The 23454-nt window shown below is 36.2% G+C and overlaps 1 protein-coding gene across 2 annotated transcripts in view; it reads left to right on the top strand.

The window, feature by feature from the left end:
* The window catches only part of LOC110675711 (general odorant-binding protein 70), a 31787-nt gene extending 9952 nt beyond the window's left edge, over positions 1-21835 (top strand). The window contains exons 2-5 of one of the 2 annotated variants that reach the window (XM_021841410.1): positions 10935-11022; positions 11143-11258; positions 20671-20863; positions 21622-21835. In XM_021841410.1, coding sequence (XP_021697102.1) covers positions 10935-11022; positions 11143-11258; positions 20671-20863; positions 21622-21722 — 498 coding nt within the window. In that variant the 3' untranslated portion in view covers positions 21723-21835. Of the gene's footprint in view, positions 1-10931; positions 11023-11142; positions 11259-20670; positions 20864-21621 lie in introns of both variants that reach the window. The other variant, XM_021841409.1, reaches the window with a different exon arrangement.
* Positions 21836-23454: the final 1619 nt, after the last annotated feature.

Raw genomic sequence — 23454 nt, 5'->3', positions numbered from 1 at the left:
AATGGTACATTTTGGTGAAGAGAACGGTTTTTTTTTTCATCGTATGCTTTCCCGCACTTGTCAGCAGGCACCATGCTTCCTAAGCTTCTGTATATTTGGAAAAGACGAGTCATTTTTTCATGTCGTTTTCCGCAATAGTTCGATGCGTGTCAGCGCCAATTGCGGTCCATTCACAAGTTACCGTATACTCGTACTTGTCGATTATCTTCAAAACACTTGGTCATGACCGCCAGTTAAGGAAGTGGCGTGAGGTTCGTTTGAACCAGTTGTTGTTATTGCAGAATGTGGTGTGGGCTCCAATAGCCCATATTTTTAGATAGTAAATATCAGGAAGCTTCAAGCACCAAGCGTAAATTGCGGCATTACAGAATGGCCGATGAAAAAATGCGAAAACCATCATTTCGTATTTTATGGTATATTTTATATGGAAAATGAAAACGAAACGAAAATGATATTAATTATTTTTTATTGTTTAATCTGTTTGGCCTCTTTTTATGCTATAGACATGATTTTTTTCCTTTTACTTTCTTCTTACTGGATCGGAATTGAAAACGTACCTTCAAATTCAATTTCAATATCTTTGTTAAACAAGTTTTTGAGACGCCAACGATGGGGTGAGATTCTTCATAGGCCTTGTCTCGAACATTCGTCTATACCAAATGATAGGATGGATTTATAGGGGAAAGTGGGGCAGTTTGGCCACCTTAAGGAAAAGTCGATAAAAGTGATGAAAATATTATGAACTTTTCGAATGAAGCCTGTCCACGATAAATTTCGGACACGGATGGCGGGTGTACCACAGAAAGTTCGAGAATTTTACAGAAAGAAGGATTAACATCCTTGTCAACTGTTTACTTTGTAGATATAACTCTTTTATTCTGAAATAAACAATTGTTTTTGATGAATTATGAGTAACTTTTTTTTGCTGCCATTATTTGGGTGTCCGAAATTTAACGTGGACAGACTTTATTTGAATGATTTCCAACAATATTCAGATGAATACACTAGATCTGCATGATTTTCTTTGTCTTATAAAGTTCACGGATGAATGATTGATTTTTCAAAATTTGTCATTTTTCGAGTCGATTTTTTACTGATGGGGTGATATGAGCACCCCATTTTTGATTGCAAAATAATCTCACATAATCTGAAAATTCAATTATTTTGTTACTACACTTGAAAGTTATTAGTATTTATGAACACTCCATGCAAGAAGATATATGTTTTTAAGAACATTCTAACAGTCAAACATCATCATTCTGAAATGATGAAATTTAAAAGAAGCCATTCGGGGCAATATGGGCAGTTTTTTCGAACGTCATTTAATTCTTTTTCTTTGAGTTTTGAACATTGACTTATAACATGCCTATTGCTTGATTTCTTCGTCAGCTTTGGGGTTGCATTTTATTACAGATGAAATTTCAAGAATTTATGTAGTTTTCAAGGGGTGCTCATTCCACCCCATTGGCCAAACCGCCCCGACTACCCCTACCTTGAAGCGCTGGAGATTTAAACATGAGCGGCTTTTTTTGAACAGACGAGCTAGTCGAGCAGACGAGTGAAGATGAGCTAGTACTGATATGGTCTCTCATCGAAGGAACAACCTTCTCCTCAAAAAAACTTTCATAGACCTCTGTATTTTTTTTATTAGGCATTAACGAAAAATAAAGGCACATCAATCGCATAAGATGCAAATGCTCCCAAAACTATGAACCTGACAAAATATTTTATTGCGACCTTGAAAAACACGTTCTTTAAGATCTCATTCCTCCTCTCATACCAAACAAACTAATATTTTCAAAAATTGAGTATGATTTTCGAAAGTGTAAAGTTTACCACCAAAGTATGCGACGATCAAACGCTTTTTCTGACTTTTATCGAACAAAACCTTCAAGCTTTTTGCTTTAGTACATTACTTAGGTTAGTAATAAAAATATGACAAAAATCATCATATAAACAGAAGTTATGTGCATTATGTGCAGTAATCTTAAATAACATTCATTCACGAAAACAATGAAAATAACGCTTGTGGATGCTAAATTTGCGTTCAATAAATTTTTGCATTTTTTGTAGGTCATACTTTATATAAATGAAATTATAGACAAAACCTAAAAAATGCGTCAAAAACATTATGCCGTAATTTTGAATATCTATCAGGAATTAAATTATTGCGCACTTCACCCCAGGTTGAACTATCACAAAATTTGTAGAATGCAGAAAAAGTGTGATAAAAGTGCACGTTTGCATCGGATCATCTTGACGTATTTGGTGCACTTCTTCCTTGAACTACAAAGAATGATTATGATTTGACGTAACCCTAAGCTACTACAGAAGAGTTCCGTTCTTGACATGGTCCATTTTTGGCATGCTCCATTTTTTAAACCTCCCGATTTTGGCATCGGCCAATTTGGACGATTTTGGGATTCGTTTTTGATAACATTTTTGAATACCATCAAAATTTGTAAATTTTTGTTAATGGCATTGTGTTTTTTTTTTTTCATTCCTTCAGCATTCCAGAGCTCCATCTTCGTCGATATTCAACCTAATCGCACCAACTGCTAGAGTTGCCGTGCACAATCTATATAAGTATAGAGTTTCGAATTCTTTTCTCAGGCATTCACACTTTGTGATCAGCCCACATGAGTCTGCCGTTATACAGTCAATTAAAACCATTCTTCTTCAGATTTGGAGCAGCTCGTTTGAACAAGCCACAAGTGGGGAATTGGTTCATTTTTATCATGCTCCATTTTTGGCATCGGCCATTTTGGACGATTTTGGGATTCGTTTTTGACAAGCCTTCAGCATGGCTTTGCTTTGTAGCCGCGAACTCTAACACTCGGCTACAGAAGGCCTCACTGTTCTTATTATTGCATGGAATTACGTACATTGCGTATGAAGAAGCATATAGATTAGAATAGAAAGAAATCAAGCAAAAATTCAAAATAAATTACGTTATTCAAGTAAATTTCCCACCGGCTTCCTGTATAGCTTAGCTTAGCTTAGACTGACTACACATATCAATGGTTGCTGTTTCGTGATTGACCGAATTCAGTGAAAATGCACAAAGAATCAACAAGAAGATCGGCTGGGATTGGCCATAATCTTCTTCAGTGTGCATAATTCAGTGCCTCTATTTATACAGGGTCAATAACGGCGCCGGCCACGTCCTTGCAGTCAGGTGGGATTGGGGGAAGGAATGTTAGTGTGTAACCTTTGCTATTTGGAGACCGTGTTTGCCTCTGCATCTCCACAAAGGTAACTGGGAGGGATGTTTGTTGATGGGGAGGATCGTTGGGTCACAAGATTCACTTTGATAAGCGATTAGACCATGATAAATAATTATTGGTGAGATATAAACATGCTTATATGTAAATATAATATTTTCATTTGATGCCGACCCTTGACGTGACGAACCATTCAAAGTTTGTTAAATAAAGTGAACCTTTCGCAAGTCTACAGTCGTAGTGTCGAACCATTCAAAGTTTTTTTTAATACAAAAATAAAGGTAAAATGAAAAAAGTATTTTGAGGGTGCTGACGCTGGAGTATGCTGCATTTAATATCACTTTTTAATCAAGTATGTTAGCCGCTGGTGATTTCTATCTAGGTATAGCAGTTTTCTAAGTGAATCCTGGAGCTTTCTTACGAGGCTTCTGTGAATTTTCAGAGTGGATTATTGAGGATACTGAGCGAAATCTGGGTATTCCTATCGGACATTGATGAGTTATTGCAGATGCTGTGCGAAATCTGGCGATTCTCATTAAACTGCTGATTTGAAAGTGGTCCTGTGAATTTCTAGTGGAATACAGTGGATTTCTAGTGGTATTCTGAGTAGTTCTGGTGAAATGTTGAGGATTCTGAGTAGATTTCCAGAGGAATTTGGGTATTACCATACTTTGGAGACTTGAGAATTTCCAGCAATATTTTCTAGCGTGCTTTTGGGCAGATGTCTGTTTCTATCTGAATCCTAAGCATGATCATGAGAGATCTAAACAAGATCCTGTTGATTCGTAGAGAGCTAGTTCAGTGTACTAGCGGGTCCCTGTGGAGTATTAAAGACGACCTGAATATTCATATCGGGATCTTGGGGTATCATAGCAAAATCTGACAAATTTACGTTGATTTCGAAAAAATGGTTGTTTTATAACAACAAGCTTAGCTTCGAAAACACAGTTAAACTTATTTCAAATTAAAGTGATAAGAAGCTTATTTGTGTATTGTACGAAATTTAAGGCCACAGTTATGGATCATGAGGGTTGCATGTTGAGTACCATTGGTATATGCCATTTTGTAATAATTTATCTTTGAATTCAACATAACATACTTATTACTATGGTAAATCCTATTGAAGGCTTAATCAATATTCTGTAATTTTGTGTGTAGATCAATTGATCTCTGCTATTTCGGTTGTGTTTGATCCTTCGACCTTGACGCTTGCTCCTCCGGGGGCCGGCGATGAGGGCAAGATCAAGCATGTCGCGCGTCGGTCGAGTGAAAGTGAAAAAGTGGCGTGATCCTTTAGTTGTGTTTGATCCTTTCACCTTGACGCTTGCCTCTCCGGAGGCCGGCGATGAGGGCAAGATCAAACATGTCGTGCATCGGTCGAGTAAAGTGAAAAATTGCCGCATTCGATTAGTTCTTTTTGATCTTTCGACGTTGACGTTTGCTCCTGGGCAGTGCGTCAAGAAAGCCCGAGCAGTCGTCAGTTGTTTTCCCTCTCGGGTCGCGCGCCTATTTTCTCTGAGTGCCTTTATATAGCCGAGCAAACGAGTGAAGCGGAAAGTGGATTGTCACTGCTCAAAGATGACGGATCAATTGGTGAGCTCGTTTCATGCTACTATTTCTAATCTATAAAATATGTATGACTGCACCTTTAATCGTTTCAACGGTGAGACGTAAATATGATTTTTCAACAAACTATGAAAGTTTCGTCACTGTGAGTGTCGACATAAACTCTGATTCATAAATTATCATTTTTTTTTTCAAAAATCCTTTTTCTTTTTACCTTTATTTTTTGTAATTAAAAAAAACTTTGAATGGTTCGACACTACAAGTGTAGACTTGCGAAAGGTTCACTTTATTCAACAAACTTTGAAAGGTTCGTCACCTCAAGTGTCGGCATAATTTTTCTCTACATAGATATTGTTCGTATCAAATGAAAATATTATATTTACATATAAGCATGTTTATATCTCACAAATAATTATTTATCATGGTCTAATCGCTTATCAAAGTGAATCCTGTGACCCAACGATCCTACCCATTAACAAACATCCCTCCCAGTAACCTTTGTGGAGATGCAGAGGCAAACACGGTCTCCAAATAGCAAAGGTTACACACTAACATTCCTTCCCCCAATCCCACCTGACTGCAAGGACGTGGCCGGCGCCGTTATTGACTCTGTATAAATAGAGGCACTGAATTATGCACACTGAAGAAGAAAATGGCCAATCCCAGCCGAACTTCTAGTTGATTCTTTGTGCATTTTCACTGACTTCGGTCAATCACGGAATAGCAACCATTGATATGTGTAGTCAGTCTAAGCTAAGCTAAGCTAAGCTAAGATCAATTGATCTCTGCTGTTTCTGTGCGCCCTTTTGACTGCAGTCAATCATTCGATATGAGATGCTTTACTGTGCAAAAACATAATTTTAACATTAAAAAAAACATTACGTTACAAGTTTAGAAGCCTGGCCATCATTCAAATCTTGCAATTGTATCAACCTCAGTGGTGTCTCTAGGAGAGAGAAACCGATATGTACTAAATTTCTGTACTTCGATGTGAGCCAAGATACCCGAGGAGGAAAGAATAACTCGAAATAACTTATACATACCATATTTAGGTATTGTTCAGTTGTTAATACCTCATTTAGGTATTATAATGGTATTTGAAAAAAAAATGTTTAAAACAATCAAAAATACTTCATTTTGGTATTCGATAGGTATTGAGGACTGCTGGAGGTTTCGAACTATCATTGAAAAAAATCACTTTTATATGAAAATCCATCAATTATTATTTAGGTATTACAATACCTGATCTAATTATCAGTTTGGTATTCGTAGAATATGCTTGAGATAATAATTGAGGTATTTTACCTCTTATGTAGGGCTCGTTCATACCTCAATCAGGTTGTAAGTATTGGAAATTATCTGGTATGGTATACCTCAGTTTGATATTCAGTAGTTATTTTCTTCTGCTCGGGTACTGCTGTCACGAATTGTCACTGAGAGCAGAAACTTAAACCATGGACAAACGTGAAAAAGAGCGCAATTTATCAAATAGAAGTGATTTATGCAACAAGTTGCATCATCATCAATATTTGGTGTGAACTTAGAGCACGAGTTGTACATTTATCCCACGAGGCTCGCCCAGTTGGATAAATACAACGAGTGCTGAAAAAATCGAGTTTTGCAACGAGTTACATACAACCTTTTTTGCTACAGTCATTGCTCCCTTACTCGATATTGAAGGGACCATCGAGTTAGGGAGGTATCGAGTTATAGAACACAAAACCAATGCAACTGCGATCCAAGGGACTATCAAGTTAGCCATGAAAACCAACTTTCACTAAGGTTCTCTAACTCGATATCGAGATACGGAATATCAAGTAAGGGAGAGTTAACTGTATTTCGAAAAATGCCGATGAACTCTAAAAGCACAAACAAACATTTCGAGAGAACCCACATGGTCATACCACCATGCGTAGTCTCACTTCAGTATTTTTCAATCACGTAGGCTGTGATACTGCAGTACCAATGAGAATATATACCGAGGTGAGGAAGACGACATTTAGTGTGCGTGACATCCGTGTACGGTGCAAAATGCTTCACAACTACAAGCGAGCTAGCTCCCATAAGAGGCCGAGTAAATTAGTGACGTAGTTATTTTTGTTTACGTTTTTTCTGTTTACTAATACGTAGCCATTGCTTCTTCTTCCACACCTTAGTATATATTCTCATTGCTGCAGTACCATTGAATGACACAAATTTTCTCGCTCCCATCGCACTATGGACAGTTTCCATACAGACTGGCGGCCAAAAATATTTTTTCCATCTCATGTCGTATTTATCAGAGAATCAGAGAAGCGCGAATTCTGAAACCAAAGGTTCCAATTGAACCGTCAAACGTGATTCCAATCGAGCAAATTCAATGAAACTCAAAAAGATGTTACGCAAAAGAGCCGATGGATGTGTGTTAGTGAAAAGCGATACAAAAGTGACGTCATTGATAAGCTTGGTTTCTTATGGCAACTGACAGGATGACACGCACACTAAAATTTTGTTTGAATGAACTCAATTGTTGATAGTCGTTGCAAATATTGTTTATAAACAAAGTCAAAATCCTCTCCGCGTTTCTCTAGTATAATCATATTCTCTGGTATTTATGAGTTTTGTGATATAAATTTAATGTTTTATTTTCAAAAACAAGTTTTCGAGACTAACTTTTGAATAGGGCCTACAGCGAACTAATGATGCATTTAAGCCATTTATGCGATTAATGTGGTATAAATCATCATAAATATTAGAACTTACATAGAAATAAAAATAAAATCTCTGAATTATTTTGTAGCTGTTTTTAATAGAAAATGGTCAAAAATATTGGAAAAATTAAAAAAGTGCAAATTTGTGCAGCTAAATTCTTCCCGATCCTTTAGTTTACATCTCAAAGTACCCTTAGAAATGATTTTTAGCCTGGGACAACTTGGGACAAAAAGTATGGGATGTTTAAAGTTTCAATAAAAAAATCAAATATATTTTTTCCAGTGCACTCCCCGCATTTATCCGACCTAAAGTGCGAATTTTTGTTTTATTATATATTTCTAAGACAGCCTTTTGAATAAGCTTTCGCACAGTACATAAAGATCTGTATAAAATATTACGATTGTGCAGTATATTCTATTCTATGCATACCTTGTGTTTGCACTGAATTCTTTATTTTTCTTGAAAACTCCAACTTTGACATACTGTATCAATAAAACTATGAAAGATCTTGCCCTGATATTCCAGGAATATCTTAATAGCAGTGTTTACTATGGAATGATGTACAAGAAAAAGGTATCAGAACAAGTATTTTTTTCGATTATTGGCCACCTGATTGCCCATAGTGCCATCCCATCCCTATGGAGCGATGTACGAGTTCACTTTTTGACGTTTTAGCGGTGCCGTGTTATTTACGTGGAATCGGCACCGCTCAAACGTCAAGTTAGTGAACTTGTGCATTGGTCAATGGACCAATGCACGAGGTCACTAATTTGACGTTTGAGCAGTGCCGAATTCACTCGTTGCCATGGTCACATAAATAACACGGCACCGCTGAAACGTCAAATAGTGAACCTGTGCATAGGTCCATGGACCTGTGCACGAGTTCACAAATTTGACGTTTGAGCGGTGCCGGTGAACACGTAAGACAGCACAAACAGTAGCTGACTACAAATGCTGGACAATCGGATTCCACTTCAGAATCGCCCACCTGTGTCGGAACCAAATCGCACGACGGATATAGACTCTAGTGAAGTGGCTCGCCGTGTAAACCAAATGGACCGACAATTCTTGCCTCATGCCAGTCGTAGAATTAACCCAATATTCAGATGCAATTGTGCTTATTCTGTGCGGCATGTAAGACGAGACGAATCAGTGAGGTGTTGATTCGCTTCCATTTGATTAACATTAGTTGCCTCACGTCACCCGAGGTGAGGACGACTCGTCTCGACCGCGCAGAATAAGCATGGTATGAAGAGACTGGGTTATTCGGTTGACGCCTACCAAAACAGTACTGAAAAGAGCTACTTTTCGGCACCGAAAAGAGTGCTGAAAAGTAGCACTTTTCAGCACTGTTTTTTCCGTTATGTTGCGGCCTATGTCTATGTTGACCAACTTCTCAATGAAAGTTGATTGATTTGCAACGGAATCGCAAAAAAATAAATTTGCATTTCATCAAAGGTGACATAACCCAAATGAGAATCAAGTCATACATATTCAAAAGTAATGTAACGAGATCACCTTCAAATCTAATTGAATATTATGTATTGAAATATGCATTTATTTTTAATTTTTCCAATGAAAATAATAATTAAACACATAGAATAGACTGCCTCGATTGTCGTTGTCAAGCTGGAGTTATCTTGCAATTTAAAAAAAAAAGTTGTTTCATATTTCGTGCTTAGTATGTGGTATCCCAAAATTTCCGATAGAAGAGCTGACTGCACTTAAAAAATCTTCTGTAGTTTCCCCATGCATGTTTGTTTTTGCTTGTGAATCATGTCAATTTTGTGGAATTTGTTTGGACGTTCTTCTTGATATCAATAATTCGGAATTATAACAAGGTATTTTTCACTAGATTTAGGGCCATGGTTGAATCAATTCTGTGTAACTTTTTCAATCATGTAGGATATGTTCTTGGGCTGGCCATTACAGAAAGATTTCTTATTAGGATAATCCCCTGGATGAAAATCTATGAGAATTTCTAAAAGTGATGGTAAAAAGAAAAAATGAAAAGATTATGAAGAAAGCTTATGAGAATATTTTTAAGAATATCCGAATAATGGCTGACAAAATTAACGAGTTGAATCTGGGGAGGAACACCAAGACAAGTCTCTGTAAGGCTCATTCTTGGGTTTCCTAGACGCCTAGTCGCATCAATCTCGTTGTAAAATTTGTGAAGCTTGTACAAAGAAGCTCTCTGATAAATCTCGATACCGAAGAGGATTATTTTTGGTGAAATCCCTTAAAAATTTCTTAAAAAATCCTCTAATCATTTAAATAATCCCTGAAGAAATGCAGTGCTTTAAATTCATATCTGAAAATTGTTCAGCAGATTAGTTTTTAAAGGAAATCTTGTAGTGATTCCAGGTGACATTTTTTGGTTGGATTAGATTCAAAATATTAGATGCGAAGAAAAAAATATACATTGAGTAAGTTCCTTCAATTTCCCTAATAATTTAACATGGAAAATTCTGAAGAATCTTAGGAAGAATCAGTGTAATCAAATCAAGATGTTTATCAGGAGTGAAAGCAACCTTTCAAAACTCGTCAAAAAGGTTTTGCAGAAACAACTTCAAAAATGTTAGAATTCCAGTATTCTTTTCAATATTTCTAGAATCTGCCCTTTATTTTCTTCCAAAATCTTCAAAGAAATTCCTCAAGTGAAATTTTGGTAATACTTTCAAAGGGTATATTCCTGGGGAAATTTCCAATAAAATGATTTTTTTGTTGATTTCTTGATTGGCATTATTCCATGCACTAAAAGCTAATGCAAAAAAAAAAACAGAACCCTTCAGGATTTTCAACGAAATTGCTTTCAGGGCATAGAATATCGTCGTGTTTGCCATACGATATATGCGCAAATGCCAAAATGGTTAATTGGTAAAGAAAGCAGCCTAACTATAGAACACCAAGAATGAAATTAGGCTCCGTCCCAGTTGTAATGACGTAATGACTGAAAGAAGAAAAAGGAGTAAAAAGATAAATGAACTATTGATACAGTGAACCACTAGAAGAACCCACGTGTAATGAGCTATAGTTTTTTTACGACAGCATTTACATAAATTCAACTGGCTCCTCTTAAGTTTTCCTCTGCCAGCCATCACGTTATAACAAAACTGGAAAACTCAACTCCCAAGTTGCTTGAAGCCTACCCCGAGTTAAAAAGCCCATTTCGTTAATGATCACGCACAGTTGCATGTGACATTGTTAAAACTGCATCGCGCCATCATCCGGGTGCAAGTTGCATCTCGTTGCATAACATGTGTACGTCTGGCTTAGCTCACCAGCTAAGAAGTGACATCGTCCATTTGGTTGGCTAACATATAAGCATGCCTTAATCCGCAGGAGATCGTTTGTTTTTCACTATTTTTTATTCATCTATTTTCCGGTACACGTTTGTCGTCACCCCTTCACCTCTTCGTTGCGGCATTGGACAATTTTTACCCGAAGAAGCGCTGCATGAGCCAACCCAATGTATCCAAAAAGGTAGACAAGGTGATACACGAATGCCAGGAGGAGATTAAAATGAGTCTAATTGAAGGTAAAAAAAAACTTGCCATTTGTTCTGCATAGATGAGATTCAGGGCTTAGCGACGACGACGACGACGACGACGACGACGAAGGTTCTCTGATTTTTTTAATAGGTTTATATCTTTTTCAGATGCCATACGGGTGTACAAGGAGGATTGGCACGATCGCAAAAAGCGTTCCGTTGCAGACGAGGAAGGTTTCCAACATCCGACGGTGGTTTCGCATGAAGACAAATGGATCGCAGGGGTAGGTTTGGTCATAACAGATCCATGTTAGGAACACCGACCAAGAGTTTGATTGCTTTGGAGCGAATGTCGATGAACTATTTTTATAGGTCTAGCTGTAGGTGCAATGGATGTTTCTTGCACCGAGGTCTTTACTTGATCAACTAAGATCTATATTGCCTGTAACCACATATCGGTCCAATCTATGCTAGGTTGTCCATTCGTATGAGACAGTTATGTGATTGAGGATAGTAGGGAGCCGAACCCAATTCTTGGCACTTTTGATTCACTTCGGCAGTGGGGTTTTTTTGAAAGCTACAAAGCTCATATTTGGCCACAATATGCGTTGTAGAGAATTGCTCCTAATTGCAAAGTTTCAGACGATTCGGCCGAGAAAAACCCCCCATGCCAAAGTGAATCATGGAAGTGCCCAAGTGGTTCTGCACCCTATTTGTCTATTAATTTGAAATTGCTGCAAAGTACTTTATAAACATTCTATACTATGCATCTGGATCAAATCAATCTAAAACAAAATCACTGTAAAATACGTGATCGCATTGGGGATTTTTTTTTTTTATTATCGTACAAATTGGGCCGAAGGGTCTCAGATTTTCATGAAACAGGCAGGGCTCATGGATATATGAATAAAAAAAAAATGAGAAAAATTCTGGGTCGCCAATTTTTCCGGAAAACTCAGGTGGAATTTTTTTGTATTCCCTTGACACTACTTACTTTGAAAAATCATAACTCAAGAACGAAGCATCGTAGAAACAAAGTTTTATATGAAAATTTAAGCAAATTTTCTCAGAAATCCAAAAAAAAATATGAACTGGAAAAAGTTTTCCACAAAATTTTCCACCGTTGGGAAAATTCGTAAAGAAAAGCCGGAAAAACTAAGTTTTATATGAAAATTTAAGCAAATTTTCTCAGAAATCCAAAAAAAAATATGAACTGGAAAAAGTTTTCCACAAAATTTTCCACCGTTGGGAAAATTCGTAAAGAAAAGCCGGAAAAACTATGCCCGATGTTACCAGAATTGAAGTTTATAAAGTTTCTTTCTTAAAAATATTTTAATAAAAATTTCCGCGAGTTCGGGCATAGATTTTCCAGCTTTTCTTTATGAATTTCCCCAACGGTGGAAAATTTTGTGGAAAACTTTTTCCAGTTCATATTTTATATGGATTTCTGAGAAAATTTGCTTAAATTTTCATATAAAAACTTTGTTTCTACAATGTTTCGTTCTTGAGTTATGATTTTTCAAAGAAAAGTCTTATGTGGCACATCTGGACATTTTTCACAAAATTGGCCATAACTCAAAAACGAAAAAAAAAATGCATTCCAAAAATTTCAGTGATTAAAGCTTATAAAATTACCTTCTCGAAAATATTTTTTTGAAAATTTTCCACGAGTTCGGGCATAGTTTTTCCGGCTTTTCTTTACGAATTTTCCCAACGGTGGAAAATTTTGTGGAAAACTTTATCCAGTTCATATTTTTTTTGGATTTTTGAGAAAATTTGCTTAAATTTTCACATAAAAACTTTGTTTCTACGATGCTTCGTTCTTGAGTTATGATTTTTCAAAGTAAGTAGTGTCAAGGGAAAACAAAAAATTTCCACCTGAGTTTTCCGGAAAAATAGGCGACCCTGATTTTTTCTCATTTTTTTATTCATATATCCATGAGCCCTGCCTGTGGAAAAAGTTTCATGAAAATCTGAGACCCTTCGGCCCAAACCCGTACGGTAATAAAAAAAAAATCTCCCATTGTAACTCTTCCGGTTATTAAGATTTTTAAATGACCAAGGCGCTCAGTCAATAACTGTAGAAGTGCTCATGAGAACACTAAGCTGAGTAACAGGCTATGGCCCAGTTGGGACCTAACGCCAGAAAGAAAAAGAAGAAATGGCCAACGGTCGGTTTTTATTCCTCAGCAGCACTGCTAATGATATTGTACAGATAAATTGCCATTTTACTGAGTAAACTTACTGCCAAACTGCAATTGTATGATGTTGAAAAACCATCATCATCAATGTTCTGTGACATGAAGAGAATGTTAATTGTGTGATGCAGAATGAGTTAAACTGTGTCGTAGAATTGTGGATATTTACTGTTGCACCTGGACACGCCACCTTGTACCTATGTGTTCCACAACTCCGTTCGAATACACTAAGTGCTTTCAGGTCATCTTCCAGCATGGCGCTTTCTGCCCATAGAGAACCGTAGGTCTCATGAGCGTTTTGTAGCACCCGACTTTCACAAATGATTCATTCTTCATATTTTTGAAAAATGCAACGTCATGATGCGGAAATACTGATCCGACATAGTTGGAGCATAAATGGAGAACTTTCCAAAAAAGACATTTAAATTTTCTCATTCTGACATTAAATGGCAACACTGCTCGATTATTATGCAAAGAGTCAATTATATGGAAGTGGGGATGGTATACAAAATATATCACGCAAAATTCAAATTTTTCGTGACTCGAAAAACTCTACCGAAGACGCTACCTTTCCACTTAGTCATGATCCTGAGAAATCTGCGAAAAAAAAATGCTTACTAGTACCACCAGGTGGAACAATTTTTTATCTAAAACTAGTGGTCCCGGCAAACTTTGTCTTGCCATCAAGTTGGCTGTTGAAAAACGCTATGGATCGACCCATACAAAATGACAGTTCCATTCACTCTCGTTTATCCAATTCTCCTGATGAATATCCTGAAATTTTAATTCACACAAACACTTCGGAACCCTTGACGAACAAAGCGGAGAAAGAATCATTCAAATCTATTGACCCATTCTTGAGCCATTTCGTGACATACAAACACCATTCCATTTTTATTTATATAGATATCGAATAAAAACAGCCCTTTACTTACATAAGAACTTTCGTGTACACGCCATTTTTCCAATTTTTAAAGGTTCGATTTGTGAAGGATGTGATCATGTGAAGGAAGCACCGCACTAGACAGCGGACTAACAACATGCAACATGCGGTCACGAAGCCCACATATTTGCGAAATAAAAATACAGATTGCCCTTGAGCTGCTGAACAATTTCATCAAGGACGCCATATTTCCAGACGAATAGGGTACCGATGAATCAAATTTCTATGTGATCAGAATCCTGAGATATTTGCAAAACAAAAGTGCCATGCTCATTAATACAAACTAATGGCAGAATCTTGAATCTCTTGGCTCAAATAATGTTGTAAATAATGTGCTACTGAACAACTTTGTCGAAGACGCCATATTTTTTCAGATGTCAGTGCCCTGAGATATTAGCTCACTAGTGCCACCTGGCAGGGCTGCCAGATGGTTTGATAGAAAATCTGTATCTTCTAGGTTAGAAAATCTGTGTCCCATACAAAAAAATCTGTGTCCATACAAAAATTGTTGAAAGAAAATCTGTGTTCCATACAAATTGAATCTGTGTCAGAATAAAAAAATCTGTGTAATACAGATAAATCTGTATATGTGGCAGCCCTGCCACCTGGTGACAAAATCTCGAACTAATAATGGCAAAATAATGATGGCCTTTGTACCAGAGATGCATTTTGAACGCTCATGTTCTGTGAGCGTTCACAAATGTTCCTTTGATTGCTCTCGTGTTCATGTTCAGTATTTGAACAAACTCAAGGATCACTAGACTGATCACAAATTCGTGTTCCCAGTTGTTTTTGACAAGCTCGCATTTATGCAATTTGGCCTTACAGTCCCACGATCCCACTATACAATCTACCACTTTTTCTACCCTGGTTTTACTAAACCGTGGATCTGTTGTTTGGGCCATGGCTGCGCCCCAACTAGGCAATTGTATGCGCTTAGAAATTTTGGGATGAATGATCAAAAAACACACATATAGATAGAAAATCACCTCGGAACAGACAAATATAGAAACATACTTTGTATTTTCGTTCTTTGGTAGAACGCTGCGGGGAATTGAAAAACAGTTTTGTTAGATACGATGTGGTTAAATCGCAGGCGTAGTAGCAATATTCAAAAGCCTGTTGAGCTGCTGTCGCTAACAGAGTCAATCAATATTCGAATGGTGGATGTGCATCATTTTCATTCATTCATTTTCAAATATTCTGGCAATTAATTCAACAGGCAACGTAAAAAATAATTTTTGGAAATGCTATGCATGTTTATTAAGGAATTAGCAAATTTATATGAAGACCCGTGCTATATTTTGCGCTTTGAAGAAACATGATCAATTGGATTATCTTGCCATTGAAAACATCAGAATATGGATCTAGAAGATATAAGAGATGTTTTGAGAACCGCTATTGCTTAATAGTACGACCTAGAAAGAGAAATTATATTAATAAATAGGTTATTTATATTTAATAAGTGAATATTAAATATAAATAAATTTAACTTGACACGAAAAAAACTACTACGAATTGTAATGCTTCTGCCTTTGCATCCTATTTTTATCTGCCGCCCAAATTCAAGATGCGCAATTAATGTACATGTTAATGTTGTAACGGGAAGTATCGACCATTGAGTTAATGAGAAAAATGATTTCATCGCAGTAATCCACGGCATGTCAGTGGAAAATAATACCTCCACTATTGATACACTGTTCCTTTAGTTAAGGTAAATTTTTAATTTGTCTTCCTATAGTTGCGGTATCCGTTGTTTTCTTATGGAATCCTCCATTTACTATTGGTACAAGTGAAACAAGTTTGAGCAGTTTTGGTGATATTTCATCAGTTTAAAGTATTTTGAACGCTCTTTGAAACTATTCCGTGTATCAACAAGCCAATACATCGATTGGCAGTGTCGGTTCTGTGGTTAATGGAATAAAATCAGTGAAAACGGCACTACCGCAACTATAGGAACACCCACAACTAAGGGAACGCTTACCTTATATGTATCAAGGAGAATAACGAATGACGGTTACGGTTGCCACGCGATGATCAGAGTCATGTGATCAAACAAGCAGTTTGTTTGAACTTGAACACGGCTCTCGTGAGCACAAGTTCTGAACAGAACATGAACAGAATGAACGCGTTGAATGCATCTCTGCTTTGTACTACTGTACAATTTTGCTGTACCAGCGCCGCCTGGTGATAAAATTCTGAATTTCATGGCTCAAATAATGATAGTGCTGAAGTTACTAAATAACTGGCTCAAATAATGATAAGGCTGGAGATATTGAACAATTTCGTCCAAGACGCCAATTTTCTATGTGGTCAGGATCCTGATATTAGAGTTACTGTGCACGTGCTGTAGCCTTAGGTGCAGGAGCCTCATTGCTTGCAAGCGCACGGGCGCGCTATACATTAGGAGACCTTATTTGATGCGCCTCATTTTTCTTGAGATGTGTCTCACTGCGGTCTTATGCGCTCCGTCACATGTGCTGTTTAAAATTCAGCGCAATAATTGAAGTGTTTACAAAAGTTTTCAACGAGGATCGAAATTGTAACTGTTGGAATGCGAGTCTTCGACCATATCATGTAGGCCAGCTAGACACTTGCATGATAAGGCGAAAATAGTTGTCGAGGCTTTTCGTTACTGAGCAGTTGTTTCACAACTTGGATACCGATGGTGAGTCGTAGCGCCAAGCAGCGCATGAGACGAGTCTCCCCGAGAGCACATCACCTAGCGCGCGCTTTCAGAATTTTCGTGAGCATCTGTCTAGCGCAGCACACTAGGATTCCGATGAGCTGAGAGACGGTTTGGATGGAGGCTCGTCAAACATTTATGTGCTCCTGAGAAATATGTAAGTCTACCTGAGATATTCGTAAAACAAAAGTTTGATAGTCGCTTGCGCCGCCTTGCAAAATCAACCCTTATGCTACTGAGCAACTTCATCTCTCTAAGCAAACTGGATTCTGAAAAATCAGAAAAACAAAATGTTGATGCTCACTAGCGCCGCCTGGTGGCGGAATTCTGTATCTAAGGGTTCATTCACATATTTCATAACGCCGGGGAGTATGCTCAAGCGTTACGGCTCATACAAAAATTTGGAATTTTTCATACAAAAAGCGTTACGGACGAAACGGATGCTGCCTAAGTTAAAAGAACCGTCGTAAAAAGAGGTAGGAGTTTAATTGCAACTAAAGATATCCCAAAAAGAGTGTACACTGAAATGAATTTTATTGTAGAAACAACTGAATCCATGGTAAAATTAAGAACTGCACCAACGATTTTCAACCGACTACATTAATCTGTTAACTCTACCATAACATAGTCAACAAGAAAATATATTCTGTTTATTTAACCAGAGTTGTAGTATTTGTGACTAGAAACATTCTAGATTTGACAAGTTTGGCATTGTACCTTTCACCATACTGTGTTGTACGGTGGGTGTCACGGATTGAAATACAATGCTTTGTAGTCGTGGCTACTATGGACATAGTCACATTTACTACACGACTCAGTGATTTTTACCAGATTATAGTAAACTTAACAGATTTTTGTAGTCGGTTAAAAATCGTTGGTGCAGTTCTTAATTCTACCATGGATTCGGTAGATTATACAACAAAATTTGTTTGCGTGTAGACTTTGTGCAGTTGATATCCCGAATAAAAGAATTCAATTGATTTAATAGTTCAAGCACCCTAAAATCTATGGGGTACAATAGAGTCTATAATGTATTCGCTGTAGAATGTTTTGGTATGATTGGAACATTTATTATTGTTACTGTAAATTCACAGCTGTTTTTTATGATTTTTTAAATGATATTTTTTTTTAAGAATCAATTCTATTATATTTCTACTGTTTTCCAAAACATTTGTTGTTGGGTGGAAACACAATCAAACTTTAATTTTAAATTTTGCGCTATAGTTTTTACGCTCTAAGGAAAGATTCAAAAAATTACGTCCATTGTTTTTCGGGGTTTAAATACCGAACATAATCGATTTTCTGCACATCGTTCGACTAGTGTTGTACGATGTTGTGATAATAAAAAAGCCATCAAAATAGTTTAATTCCATACAACGTTTAGAACGGTCCATTTCAAAAGATAATCAAAATCATTGATTTTTATAAATTTACTGAAAAATACGACAATTTTTATTGTTTATTTTTAATAAAGGCATTTCAAGTAATCACAAGCATGATAACATTGCATGCACATATTCTACTGCAAATCAACAACATTGATGCACCATTGCTTTTATTCCACAAATTTCAAGAGCTGTCAGGCAATAAAGAATTTACCCTGCATTACAAATGTATCAATGCACTAATATCACTATATGAATTGCACTGCTGCACTAATATTACTTTATAAATTGCTTGATTGCTTTATCGACGTTCTTGCATTAGTTCAACTATAAAAGTTTCCAGTTTAAGACTACTTTAATGATAGGCTTATGGTAATGCAGTTGCATTACGTACCTACGCAATGATATAATGCTCCATGGTTACTTGGGTTGTTCTTCAAAAGCATCATCAATGAAGAAGCCTACTATAAAAAAAAAATTTTGAAGTGGGTCCAAAATACGACCGTTACCCTAGTAAATGATTGAAACAGATTTCAATCCGTTGACATAATGACAGTTCGTCCAGAAGTAAAATTATCCGAGGGGTGATTCAAATGCGATTTCCATACTAAATTCAAACGTGTTTTAAAAATAGTACCGAGGCACGGAAAACTATGAAACTATGGATTCTGGCTAAGTTTTTAACGTAGAATCAGAATATGTAAAAAATATGTAAAATGAAATGTCATTGAGTCAACGGATTGAAATCTGTATTAATCATTTACTATATCAAAGCTTAGATATTGAAGCGCAATAGAATCGTGTTACATTTAGAAAAATGTGCTCCTTTGATCAAGCTACAAAAAACTGTGAATTTTGCATCACTGAACAACCCAATTGCGAATAATTTCACTTGCAAGTTGATTATTTGGCAAGCTTTCTGTCGTTATGTGAGAAAAACATAACTAGAACAACAAGATGGTCAAATTTACAAAGAAAAATGTGTTAAGAATAGAAATTTCAAATTTCCTATACATTCAATCAAACAAAGGTCCCGTGAGGTTTTGACCTGACTTAGCTAGCTTCCATTACGTCATATAATTGAACGGTATGCCATGTCTATTTTTTAGTACAAGAATGTCGATTTTATTGAAAAAGTATCAGTTCACCAAATTGTCCTTATCAAATAGATCGAAAAAAATTAGGCAATAACCAAGCTTTTTGTGACGTAGTTGGTCGCCTAGCGTACTGATGAGTCGTGGGATCGAAGCCCACCAGAACGATTCTATTATTTTGTATCTCAATTTGTCTAATTAGATATTTGTGTCAATGAACTTCGGGTGTTTCCAATCAACAAGCGTATATTAAAGAAATAAGTGAAAATAAAAGAAACACCGTTTGGTCTAGACATTTTCATGAAACAAAATAGAGATAAGGCTTACAATAGTACTGTACAAGAATTTATCGATGGAACTCGGCAAAAAGATCAAAAACTCTACTGGAAAACCAAGAAATATTTTTTCTTATGTTTTTTCCTTAAAGCTTAATAAAAATGCTACAAAATGCGAAGTTTTTTTTGAATATTTTTCTCTATTGGACAAAACATTAATTTAGTGCGGCCAAATTCTAAGTGGAACAGAATTTACTCGGAACCAGTTTTTTGGCATCTGATTACGTTTTGAGAGGAATATTGTTGTGAACTAGATGTGGGCGATTTCACTATTTATTGATACATAACATAAAATATCGTCCAAATATGATGATGAAATTTGAGAGTAAATTATTAGCAGATTTCTGATACGCAACACTAATCAATTTGTGTGATTTTTTCTAACGTAAGAACAACACGACATTCACGAAAAAAAATCAGGAGACTTCTTTTGAGACGTTACAACTTCATAAGGCATAAAACGTGTCTCTGAAGCCAACCTTCTGATATTTTTTTTCGAAAAAAAAACTTTGAAAATTTCCATACTTATTTTTTTAAGGATTCCATCAACAATCGTGATTAGGTAACCCATAAAAGTGTGAGCACTGTATCTATTCCTTTAAAACCTACTCCAGAAATTTTGCAAGTCGATCGTCAAGATCGTCTCTTTTCAATAATTCCGCGTAAGACACCTCGTACGTCGGAAAATCTACCAGAAGTTTTAGAAACAGGAACCAGTGAGGAATCTCGTAAAATCAAATGAAAATTTCTCATGAATAAATGCAAATTTGTATATTCCTAATTCTCTAATTTGTGTATCCTAATTCTCCCATTCACCATAAAATTGTTTCTAGAAACCTGAAACAATCTGTTATCTTTTCAAATATCAAAAACCGATCTTAAAATTTTAGAAATTTGAAATTTATTTTGCTGTTTGATGAAGGCTTTTTTCTTCAATAAAGATAAGCAACACCTTTTCGAATTTCGGAACCCTTTATGAACAGTTAAAAACTCCACTGCACAGGGCCCATGCTAGTGAAGACTATCTACTGTATGCACCTCTATACATTTTGCAGTGCCTGATGCAATGCGTGTACCGCAAAAACAACGCCGTCGACAAGAACGGTTGGCCCACGTTGGACGGTTTGGTCAATTTGTACACGGACGGGGTCAGCGAGCAGGGCTACTTCATGGCCACGCTGCGAGGAGTCGACCGTTGCCTGAAGGGGACCTCCATGAAGTACAAGGTGAAACGCAATGACGTCGCAGGTAATATATTTGAGATTTGTTGTACCGTAAAACGGGGTAACTTTGATAATGCGGGTAACTTTGATAGGGCGAGACCCTCAACATATTAAACGAAATAACGAAGTTTCTGTCAATCAGTTAAGAAAAACGAATGCAAAAGTAAAGAGTATTAATATGACACTTCACGTCAAAGCTATTTTCGTTGGAATCAAGTGCATTCGAGGATTTTTATGCAAATATTAAAAATTTACAAGATTTTAGCATTTTTGCAACGCTTACAAACAATCTGTTCTACGACCACTATTTGATAAAGTCATAATGAGTTCGTCACTTACCCATGATAGCCTAGTTATAGTAGAACATGAATTCGGTCTCAAATCTCTTAGTGAAAACCATTTTCACAAACTGGGACCAGTTTTGTAATCTAAGTCAGAAATTTCCATATAGCGTCAAACGCCTAGAGGTATGCAACGCCCTATAAATGTTCCGTAATTCATCCAATCTTGTTCGATTTATACTCCATTATCAAAGTTACCCCAAAACAGAAAACCGACTTTCGATTATATGAAAAATTATTTATCCATTCAGAATAAATATTTTGGCAATCTATCAAGTGCAATCGATAGCTAGGATGTCAGTACTTATTTTAAAAATATAAATTGTAATTCTTTGGAACAGCATGCATAAATATTGAAGTTTTCTTCGAAAAAACTATCAAAGTTACCCCGTTTTACGGTACTTAATTAGACTAAGTTTTCAGCGAATACTTCCCTTTCCAGATAACTTTGAGCAGTGTAATGTGGCTTTTGATGTGTTTGACTGCATTTCGGACATGATAACAGAGTACTGTAGTGATCAACCGCATCATGATTTCCACTGATCTGGTTATTCGACGTGTCCGGGGAAAATGAGAGCGCAATGGTACCTTTAGTTGTTGTTAAATTTAAGAGGTATATTATTTAATAGCAAAAGTGATGTTAGTATAGTAATGGCTTTAGTTAGTAGTTATATTGATTCATTTATGATGACGACCCGGATTAACATTATACTGAATATGAACCCTTTAAATACCGTAATTCCCGTGATCAAGATAAAATGGACACTGAGTAAGCTGTCAACTGATGCCGCACAGAAAGAAAAATCCATGTGAATGCAGCGTGAAATCATGCACAAAAAGGGCTAGATTTGTCGCATATTTGTCGGCATATTTTTACTACCCATCATGTGAAATTATATTTCTATCATGTACAATTTCGCCATACATTGCGGACTCTAAACAACCACGCGTGAATGTGCACAAATTTATGTAGATACTGTTACTGTAATTTGGAAACAATATGTAGTGTAAATTTGCGATAAACCTGGAATTCCCTTCATGTGGTTGATTTCATAATGATTGTACATTAATGATTTTTTAAATGTCTTGTTTTCCGTCCTCGTGTGTTTAACGAATTTTGGAATTTCAGCTTAGATTCAGCTTGTATCCAATGAAGAAATCTTGAGATTACTGTAAGCAAATTATAGATCATAAAATTCCGAGTGTATTTTTGATTCCACCGGTGCTACCTGTTCGATATCTAAACAACATGTTTACTTTCGATAATGAATATGGGATTCTAAGTAGTGCGGACTTAGTAATATCCCTGGAATTCCTAGTATTAAAAATCAGTTCTTACAAGAGCGTTTGGTTTGAGGAAGGAGTGGAATCTCTAGGAATGTTTTTTGGAATTCAGTCAAAAAATCTTATGAGTTCAGAAAGATGGAAGAGTTTCTTGTTAAAATCTTGTATTTCATTCGATCCGTTGAACAGCGAGATTTTTGACACAAACATTGTTCGAATTTTGATTACTAAATTTTTACTTAAGAAATGACATTTTACAAAAAACACACTGAAAAAACATGGCTAATTTTATTATCATTGGATTGACCAAAATTGACAATTGATGCGTCATTAGAATCGTAATCTTATATTTTTTGCAGAGCATTCGCAACATTTTGGCTGAAATATCTGAAAACTATTCAAAATCAATGAAACAGTCGTTCAAGTCATCGTGCAAAAGTTTGAGTTCACCTGAGCCGCACGCCAACAATTTCAATAAGTATTTCTGCCATTTTTCAGCCGATTTCAATAGTTTATAGCTTATTTTAACGTAAATAATGGTGCGTACATGTTTGTTATAAAACTTTCAAGAATGTTCATGTTTTAAGAAAGTTTTCGTGAACTCAATATTTTGCACTATACACTATAGTTATTTACATTTTTTTATATCATAATTTTATTTACATTTTTTTTAAATCTCAGACAATTTGCCTTTGAAAAAGATCTGAAAGATTTGTATGCCTTCTTACACAAGCCTTACCAATGTAAACTATAGCGACACTTTTTGAAAAATTTCGATAAACAAATTGGAAACGATCTGGAATCTCAACAAGAACGCCAGAAAGTTTTCTGAAATTTCAAGTAAACCTACAGATAAAGAGCTTTGGACAAGGTGGCTCAAATGGCGGTTCTGTTTGACATTATAAACATTATGGGAAATAGACCAGAAAAACCGTGAAAAATTATCAATTTCACCAGAAATTACGGAATAACAGTCAACTCGATATTGAAG

Source organism: Aedes aegypti, chromosome 2 (assembly GCF_002204515.2).
Source record: "Aedes aegypti strain LVP_AGWG chromosome 2, AaegL5.0 Primary Assembly, whole genome shotgun sequence".
Classification (NCBI taxonomy): Eukaryota; Metazoa; Arthropoda; class Insecta; order Diptera; family Culicidae; genus Aedes; species Aedes aegypti.
This window is presented reverse-complemented; position numbering and strand designations above follow the sequence as displayed.